Raw genomic sequence first — 9923 nt, forward strand, 5'->3', positions numbered from 1 at the left:
CACTTTTTGTACTAATGATTTAATATGTATACTGTCCTTGTTACATAACAGAACTAAAAGCTAGTAATTATACTTCTGTACCATTGTAGATACTAGTTAATTATTGCATTTATTTAAATATAATTGTTTTATTTAAATTATATGTAATTACTTTTTAATTAATCAATATTTACAACTAACCAAATAAATATTAATAACTATACTGTAAAATAAAATGCTACCATGCTTGTAGTTTAGCCGTCAAATTGTCAGTCTAAATAAAGGCAGTTTATATATTTCAAGATTCGGATGATTGGGATGTGTCAATTGTAGCAGCTCAGTAAAATGCTACACAGATTTTTTCATCTTTTGCCTCACTATTGTTCATGTATTCCAGAAGCTCAGATAACTGTAATCTGTCATCCTGACCAGAACCATACTACGTAGCTCAATTACTTGTGATTCTAAATCGAACCAATGGATTTGTTATTTACAGCGCATTCATCATAAGAGCACCAAAGACAGTTTTCAGTATATATACAGCTCAAAATGTAAGGTGTAACATAATACAACAGTGTAGTGCAGATGATCATTTTCAGCACAGGCCATTCTGAGTCCATCCCGTTCAGTTTTGTTCCACTGTGTTGTGTTCCATTACTCCAGCACACTATTAATAATCACATCATTAAGTTTCATCTGTGGTGTATGAGTCCTGTCTATGCCATTCAAATCTGATGTGATTTCAGTTAGTCCATTCTAAACCACTTAAGTCTGTTTTTGTTCTCTGAGACCAGCCCAGTTTGGTTTGAGTCAACTGGATATTTTTTAATATACAGTGTATGTTTTGTTGCATACATTTATATTCTCCATTGCAGTACCATCTTTGTTTTTCTCTTGCAAACTATCTTTACTGCAGATATGCCCTGTGCTAGTTTAATTATAAGAAGTCTTGTTCCCATGTATGCATCACTATTCAATATGCACTGTACATTAACAGCTGATGTAGTCTGTAAACCAAGTCCTGCACATCTATAGGAACTGTCAGCCCACTGGAAGCTGTGTTTGAATTATTATACAAGGTTGCTCTGTGCTTAATTAGTTTTGTCCTCATAATTTTACCAAGGACACATTTGGAAGGTGACTGGCATTGATTTTTTTTCTGTTAAGATTTGCAGTTCCCCATATATAAAGATTATTTATTTTGGTCAAACATTTATCAGCGCAAGCTGTTTTGTTAATCTTAACAGAAATTAGTGTGGTATTTTCTGTACATTTCCTAATGTACACTGTAAATGTTACCTTTACCTGTCACTAACAGAATGAGCCCAACAGTTTTGTCTATAGAAGGGAGGTTTGTAAGTTTTAACAGTTTCAGGCAGGATTGCTGAAAAGCACCTCAGGGCATGAGTGAAATGTTAACTTTACCGGGAAATGAGATTAGTGTTAATGTACATTACAGTATTGTTGTAAAGTATGAAAGCTAAGGACATAGGACACTGACTGAATGTGATTATTCAATGTTCAACATCCTTCAAGCACCCACTGAAAATGTGACTAGAGGAGTTAAGGCAAATCTCTCCTAGTCAGCTCAGATTTACTAGCGACAGGCAGCAGAATCTCCATCCCTGATGAGGAATGACATTTTAGCAGTTGGAGCCAGCAGGTGTGTAGTTACTCAGTTCCCTGCGAATGGTACTGAACGGTGACAGCTCCAGCTCAGTGGTGCATTCATGTTCGTTATCGTCACTGGCCGTGGCCGAGGAGGACGCATGGTTACAGCAGCAGCAGCAACAGCAACAGTCCAGGAAGGCTCTGCCCAGGGGCCGACATAGCAGGAGCAGCAGCGCCGGCGTCACAGCGGCCCGACAGAAGAGCAGGAGCTGGGAGAGAAGATGGAGGACAGACATGGTGTGCTCAGGAACACCGGCTGCCATGTATTCGGAAACTATATTGCAGATGTTCTCAGGCACTACACATGCACCGTAGACAATTGCCAGTGCCACAACGGTGCAGTTCATCTGGCTCTCCAGCCGAATCTGCTTCTTGTTGCTGCGCACGCTCGCTTGCTCTGCACGCCTGATCTTGTGTGCTGTTACCAAAGAGCACCCAATGGTAAAGAGGGTTGGGAGGCAAAAGTAACAGCCAAAGCACCACCACAGCCGAGCACCCTCATAGGTCAGGCCTAGCACGTACAGCATCTCAGGAAGTGAAGTGGAAATCCTGATAATACAATGTTCAACAGGTGGCTCGCCTGGGATTCCTGTGTCCTCTGCCACCAGTTGTCGGATAAGAAGCTCCGGGAGGGCCAAGAGGAGGGCACCAATCCAGATGACAGCCAGCTTGGTAGTAGTGGAGGTGCAGTTCTCAATCATCTCATAGTACATCTGGACATTGGTGGCTGCACGGAAACGGTCGATGCACAGAGCGCACAGGGTGAAGGTGGTCACCCCCAGGGAGGCCACCTGAGAAAACAAAGAGAAATTCATCAGACTCAAAGTACACTCATTTGTATTGGTGGTTTGCAGGAGCTTTATTCAAATGAATCTTGGTGCCTCAGGAACACTAATTATCTCTTTAAACACTGTGCACAAAACTGCACATAGCTGTAAGGGAGAATAACAGAGAAAAAAGTGAGCCTCAAAGCTACAATAGTGATAATGTACTGTACAATAATTTCACTTCACAGATTGGCTAGCTGCGTGCAATACTGATGTTTTTCAACTAACAGCCAAGGCTCTCAGGTTAATGAATGAAAGAATAACAAGGAATTGACAGCCAGTGTAGAGAAGTCTGTTGCACTTGCAGAATCTTACTGATAGCCTGCAGGTAAAGTAAACAAAAAGACTCCCCCTGCAGCACATATAAACAGCCACCACCGCGTAAAGAACAATAAAGGGCAGGACACACAGTAATGGTTTTTGGCTTTAAAGTAGGTGCACCCGACACTTGTGTAATTGCAAACAGTGGAGCAACAGAAGCATGATGCTGCTATTAATACTGTGTAGTAGAGCTGTAATTCTTAGCTCGAACCCGACCCGACCGTCGGGCACCCGACAGGTCGGGCTTAATTTCTACCATTTTTACTCAGGCCGGGCTTGGGCTCGGGCTCGTGCGTTGAGTGGTCACATGGTGCGTTTCAATTAGCGCGAGAAAGATGCATTGCGAAGAATGAAGGTGGATGAGGTGAAACAAAGGCTTGTCTCTGGCGTATATTTTTTGGTTACACCAGCAGCAGCTAAGTCTGAAGTGTGGCAACATTTTGACGAGAACAATGACCCAGTGGGTTATGTAAAATGCAAGAAATGTAATGTTCTCTTAAAATACAAGCTGTGTGCGTGCGCCGTGCGCACATTTGAATAATGTCAGGCTGTAAACGGATTCGGGTTGTCAATCAAAAATGTACTTGTCGGGATTGGGCCGAATTTTGTCGGGCCTAACTTTTCAGGCCCAATTACAGCTCTACTGTGTAGCATCCCTGGATAAGTGTGTGCATGTCAGAGAAAAGAAGGCACTGATACCCTCTCCTAATGAGAGGGTGGATTAAAAACTAACTCATTCATATGCATCGTCACACCTCCTGTTTAATGATAGTCTTAAGTAACAAACTTCCTGAACATCCCACTGTTTACCTTTTAACGTTGCACACAACATCTTCATGTTGCAGCTAATTACCTGGTATTGCTGTCACATTCTGTGCAAATTGTGAGAGTGCACAAATTTACTCAGCATGTGAAAGCATCTGTTGGATTAACATCATTTTGGCAGGAATGGGCACCCTCTGCAGCTGGAGTGTGTTTGTGTCAGCATGAGTGTGTGCATACTTCTGTCCTTACATGAACCAGTGTCTTACATGATTTTTCCTCCAGCACAAAATCTGCCAGAAGAGCAAATGATCTTCCCCATCCTCCATCCTGTCTAACCTTGCTCACCTTTTCTCTCTCACACTTTATATCCTCACATCTCTTTTTTTCTCCCTCAGTCCTCACCCTCTCTTCCCCTTTATTGCACCCCATTCCCTTCCGTTACACCTCTGTTCCTCCCTTCATAACAGACTTAATTACAACAGCCAGCTTCGCAGATGGCCTCAGTGAGCCACGGCTTTAGTGCTCTAAGCATATACTTCCTGGACAGATATAGATGTACACACACTTCAAAATGCTCTGGGTAGCTAGGCCTGACACACACACACACACACACACACATGCTGTGTTTTCATTCCTTGTGGGGACTTTACATTGACTTACATTCATTTCCTGTAGACTTATCCTAACCTTAACCATAACCGCTACTTGCCTAACCCTAACCCTGACCCTAATATTTAACCTAACCCCAACCCCACCCTAACCTTAAACCTTGTTGCCACCCTAAAGTTCAGGATGGCCGAGTCCCCAAAATGTGAGTGTGTTAACAGGTTTCGGTCCCCATAATGTAAGTAATAGGCATGCATGCACACATTGGTCCTCTGACACATGTAGAGGTCTTGTCCATGGTAATGAAGGGTGACCAAACAAAAGAGCGTGGAGTAAGTGGCTCCAGTTCTCTGCCATAACCGCTACTTGCCTAACCCTAACCCTGACCCTAATATTTAACCTAACCCCAACCCCTTCTGTCAAGCCATGTCTTGTCACCATAATTGCTGTGAATTGTTTCAAAATTTTGCCAAAGCCGAACAGTCATTATACATTAAATATTTAAGTGATGCATTGTTTTCAGCACAACTTGGATCAATGTAAGCCAACTACTTTCATGTGTGGTTTATTCAATCTCTGGAGGCATTAATCTTTTAGATAATCTGGGCAGATGTCAAAATTTGAGTGCAATTGGCAGTTAGCTTAGAAAACCACACACCAAAAATCAAATCAATGCAGGAGACTGTGCAGTAGCCTTGAGCTAAGCAAGGTGCATTTTAGGTACATTTTAAAGAGCTCATGTTTTTATTGCAGTAGCTACAAAAATTTTGCATTTCTGATAAGGTGTTTTATTTCTTTATTCTTATAGCTAAAGAAGCATCACATCAAGCTCCACGTGAAACCTACAGTACTTCTTTCTCATAAACACACAGACTACAGTAGGCACACCTGTATTCCCATATATGAATGAATATACTGTAAGAGAGTGTGCACACACATCCACATAAACAGGTGCTTGCACGCTGACTGTTTCACGGCTTGAATAACAGGGCTGGAATGACTTTAAAGGCTGTCATGGAGGACCAGTAAACCCAGCTTTGATCAGCATGTTGGTGCGGAGAGCAGTGGCAAACAAGCGTGGCTTTGTGCTGGAGGGAAGATGAGAGAGAGAGAGAGTGCAAGAGTCAGACCTGGTGGGGTGATGGTGTGGAAGGGGGTTATGCAAAAGAGGGACAGAAGAAGAATGGAAAAGGAAAAAGAAACAAATGAGTGAGTGGGAGAATCCAAGAATGAAAGACCTGAGAACAATAGCAGGGCAGCACAGCAGTACATAGCCCAAAGTGACAGGAAGAGAGGAATGATTAAAAATGTTAATGTGGCCTTTCTTGGCAGCACGGTGGCGCAGTGGTTAGCGCTGTTGCCTCACAGCGAGCTGGGGTCGAGCCCCGGCCAACCTGGGGCCTTTCTGTGCGGAGTTTGCATGTTCTCCCCGTGCTTGTGCGGGTTCTCTCCGGGTGCTCTGGCTTCCTCCCACAGTCCAAATACATGCAGCATAGGTTGATTGGTGTCTCTAAATTGCCTGTAGGAGTGCTTGTGTGTGGTTGTTTGTCTGTGTGTTAGCCCTGCAATGGGCTGGCGACCTGTCCAGGGTGTACCCTGCCTTTCGCAGCTGGCTGGGATTGGCTCCAGTGACCCCGTTTGGGACTAAGCGGTTTAGAAAATGGATGGCCTTTCTTCCAAACAGCAGCCCTGACCCTGCAATGTTCATTTATCTGCTGGCAAGATAAAAGGCCTACCTCCCTTAGGGTTCTGCCACTTAACCCTTTGTAAAACCAAAAATTGTGGTTTTTAAACTGCCTTTATTTTACAGCTTTGGTTACCTTTAGACTGAACCTAGCTGTTTCCACCCTGTTGCTAGTGTTAATGCCAAGCCCAGCCAGCCTGACAGCTGGTTGTAGTTGTATTTTTATTGTACAGATGTTGATCTTCTCATTTAACTCTCTGCAAGAAAAGCCAATAAGTATTTTTTCCAATATGTATAAGTACTGATTACTTGCCATTAACTGACTTGTAAAGTAGCTTGGTACAGTTCATATTGTTGTGTCAATCACTGGGCTAGGACCCAAAATACAGACCAGAAAACGGAGGTGAGTGAGAAGAACATTTTACTAAGGTTTAAGACAGTTCACACAGTGGCAAATTATAGACAGGTGAGGTGAGCTGAGCTGATGCTGACTGGATGCAGGTTTACTAGGGCTGGGGCGAGGCAGGTAGAGTCGAGCTGGAGAAGATGGGCAGAATAGAACTGTGGCGAGGCAGGAGAAGTAGGGCTGAGGCAAGGCAGGTGGAGTAGAGTATATATGGGTGAAGGACTGGGGACTAACTAGCGACAGAAGAGATCATTGAATGCTGATTGGGGACTATGGTGAAGCTGGGTCAGGAGAGGTGGAGTGGAACAGGAAAGTCGACCCAAAATAAAACCCCGAAAATAGGAAGCAAGTCCAATTAATAACACATATCATCTATTTCTTCTCAACCCATGACTTCAATGCTTCAAAAAAAAGGACATTAAAAGGCCTTTCATCCGCTATGTGTTTTTTAGGTTCTGGTCATCTATCAGCGCAGTAGGTGAGAAAGACATTTTCCCCTTGTGCTGTTTTTAATAAAAGCCTATTAACTCCCTGATTAAAGGTCTTGAGAGCTGATGGCACGAAGGCCTTTTATTATTAATTGGGTCTTAACAAGGACTGGTGGAGCCTGTGTGCCCATACTGTGACTATAGCTACTGACAGAGGGAATGGTATGCTATCAGGTGATGAATGGCCTAATGTGGAGACACAGCAATGCACATAGTGAAGGAGACAAAGGGTTATTCCACCTGCAGTCCTCTTCCTATGTTCTGGGCATTACCCAGTGCAGGCTTCACTAGAACATAACTCTAACCAGAGAGACCCTACCACTGACAGCCACCATCCGTCTACCAGCTGGCTGAGAGGGAAAGAAATGAAGCGTCTGTGCTTGTTCACATGTATGGAGGTTTAGTATAATATGTATTTTGTGTATATGGTTAGTGTGGATACATACGAGTGTGGGTGTGTGTGGGACTATGGCAGACAGACTGGCTAAATCCATCCTTGTGGGTTGATGTTAGAGTGTAGAACAACTTCTTGTCTCTTTGTTACTGTATCTATTATATTGTACTGTATCTTAGCTTGAAAAGTTCCACTTGTTTCCACAGCTTTCAACCGCATTAAATAGTGGCAAAAATGTGAACTATCCTGACCACAAACTGTAGCTGAAAGCTTTGTAAACACTAAGGGGGGTATTTACTAAAGATTTGCAGCTCATTTTTTGATGCTAAACAGTGAAATTGCATGATCATATTCACTAAGGAGTCACAGTGGGGTTTTGCACTGGAAAAACAGCAGAAATTTGCATGTTTGGTCGCATCCAATACATAGAGGAGTTGATGATCATGCACGTTAATGTTGTATTTCAGAGTGTACAAATAATTGTCAGGTCAAAAGATTAGGTGGCACTGAAGAAAATTATATCAAACACTGGCATGTTAAACATATCTGGTACATAAAGGTAAAAGCAAAACTATTAAATATAGGCCAAAATAGCCCAAAATATCCCAAGATTCCTAGGTGTTTTAATGTGCAGTGCTTTAGGACTATAACTGTCAGTGATGCAAAAATAGGATGAGAGAATGGACATTTATACAAATACCCACATCACCAGATTTACCACCGCTGTGACAGAGAGAACTGTGGCTGAAATTTAACTTTAGGAGAAAGCAGGTGTAAAATGTGTGGCACTGCTGTCAGCATAGCAGCTGTTAGTCATCTAAGATCTTTTCAGAACTAAGAACACATTACAGAGGTTGTTTGTAAGAGAGGTTGTTTGTAAATCACATTACTTGTCAAAGGAGAAGTGAAGGATTGTTTACAGGCTTTCAGGTCAAACCAGGCTATAGCCTTAAAAATAAAACACAAGTTGACTGGCAGACTATGTGATTGCAGCTCCAAGCTATGTTTATTGAATTCTTCAATTATATTTAAGTTCTAGCACTATAAAGTACACTTTCTTCTACAGTCCCGCTTGGTCCACCCATGCACAATACAGGCACAATCTTACCAGCTGAAGGACATTCAAATTAACACAGCTGTCACTTTGCTCATTTACATAATCAGGGTTGGTAAATATGCCATTAAACTGAAAAATGTGGTGCCGCAATATTTTGCGCATCTGATGGAAATTTGCGATGTTTACTAAATATCCGCCTAAGTAAATAGAATTTGTGTAAATGTGAAAGTATCAAAAGCTCCAGAATGGATTCTCCACTATGACTGTCTACTGTTTCCAATGTCAATAGTCTAGAATCTGTCTGTTGTATTCCATATTGTTTTCAATGCAAAAAAAGAAGAAACTAAATTTCCATCAGCCAGAAACAAAACTCCATAGAATTCACAAAGAAGTGGGCTGAGAACTAGTAGTTTTCCTTGCTGATCTTTTCTTTTCTTTAAAAGAATTATTAGCAACAATCCATTACAGTTCTTTTGCATTTTGTCTCAGTTTTTACAGTCTGAGGCAGTTGCTTCCAGACAATACATTTCTCTTCCATAAATTATATTCTGACCTGTAGCAGATTTCCCCTGGAAATCTCATTCTAGGTTATTGATTCCTGCCTAGAAGTGCTACGGTGGCAACAATGCAAAATGCAACAGCTTTCATATTCTTCTCTATTCGTAGAATGCTGACTACACGCTGTCCTGTTCTGTGTTGATCTGAAACTGATGTGCGGTTCTTCTTCATTTCATTAACATTCCTAATTCCTAATCATCCAAAGAATATTTAATACTTACATGGATAATTATCAGTTTGGTTAATTGCATGCATTAACAAGCCTATATTCTGCTTCATGCTGTGTTGTCTTGTCTCATCATACAAAACACTACGATGGACAAAGAGATGACTGAATGGACTCAACATCATGTATTATGTAGAGCCACTAATTATATACCCTGAATAATTTACTTAACTTCCAATTAGCTATCATTCATATGCCTAATAAATGGACTGAGAACGCAAAGGGTGTGAGACTCAAGTTGTGTTTCTGCCCTGTTACAGTGTCTATACTGTAACTGTATGTTTGAATATGGCGTGCAGGCACAATAGTCTGTGTGTGTCTGGCTATCCAACTGTTTTTATATGCCATGTAAGTGTGGGTTTGTCTTTATATACTTGTGCGAACCAACCCCTGACAGAACACCTTTCTTGTGTGGACCTTTTGGGTGGTCCACACAAGAAAAATACTAGGATCGGCTCCTTTCATCCTAAAGAATGATCTAAGTTTCAGAAGATGTCCACATTCAGAGAGTAAAGTCAGAAAAATGTGTGCCAGCTTGTGCTCTAAAAGTATCATGCTCTGATTAAATACTGCTTAAGCTGAATTCATGCAATACTGCCTGTGTCTTTGAAAGGGCGCAGACAGGGCAGCTTAGAAGTGGGTGGGAATCAAGCAATATTTATAACACCTGGAGCTTGATCCTCACCTTCAACTAATGTTGCATTAAATGCATGCCTCAATACTGCGGAGACAGCTGAGAGATACGATGAGAGAACCGTGAAAGCTGACTTAGACGATGAAAAAAAAACTGCAAATTGTCCAGGTAAGATTTATGAAACTAGTTAGTTGTTTTGGTTTGAAACTAAATTCTGGTTTAGTCCTCTGGCTCATTCTCCAGCGTTAGTATTTGTGAAGCTATTAAGCTAATGTTAGCTTTGAGTTATTTCTTTAAATAGAGGCTC

General features: G+C 41.8%; 1 protein-coding gene across 1 annotated transcript in view; it reads right to left on the reverse strand.

The window, feature by feature from the left end:
* Positions 1 to 210: 210 nt before the first annotated feature.
* Positions 211 to 9923, reverse strand: part of gpr37b (G protein-coupled receptor 37b) — a 17924-nt gene continuing 8211 nt past the window's right edge. The window contains exon 2 of the mRNA XM_020599687.1: positions 211 to 2441. Coding sequence (XP_020455343.1) covers positions 1623 to 2441 — 819 coding nt within the window. The 3' untranslated portion in view covers positions 211 to 1622. The remainder of the gene's footprint in view (positions 2442 to 9923) is intronic.

Source organism: Monopterus albus, unplaced genomic scaffold (assembly GCF_001952655.1).
Source record: "Monopterus albus unplaced genomic scaffold, M_albus_1.0 scaffold41.1, whole genome shotgun sequence".
Lineage (NCBI taxonomy): Eukaryota > Metazoa > Chordata > Actinopteri > Synbranchiformes > Synbranchidae > Monopterus > Monopterus albus.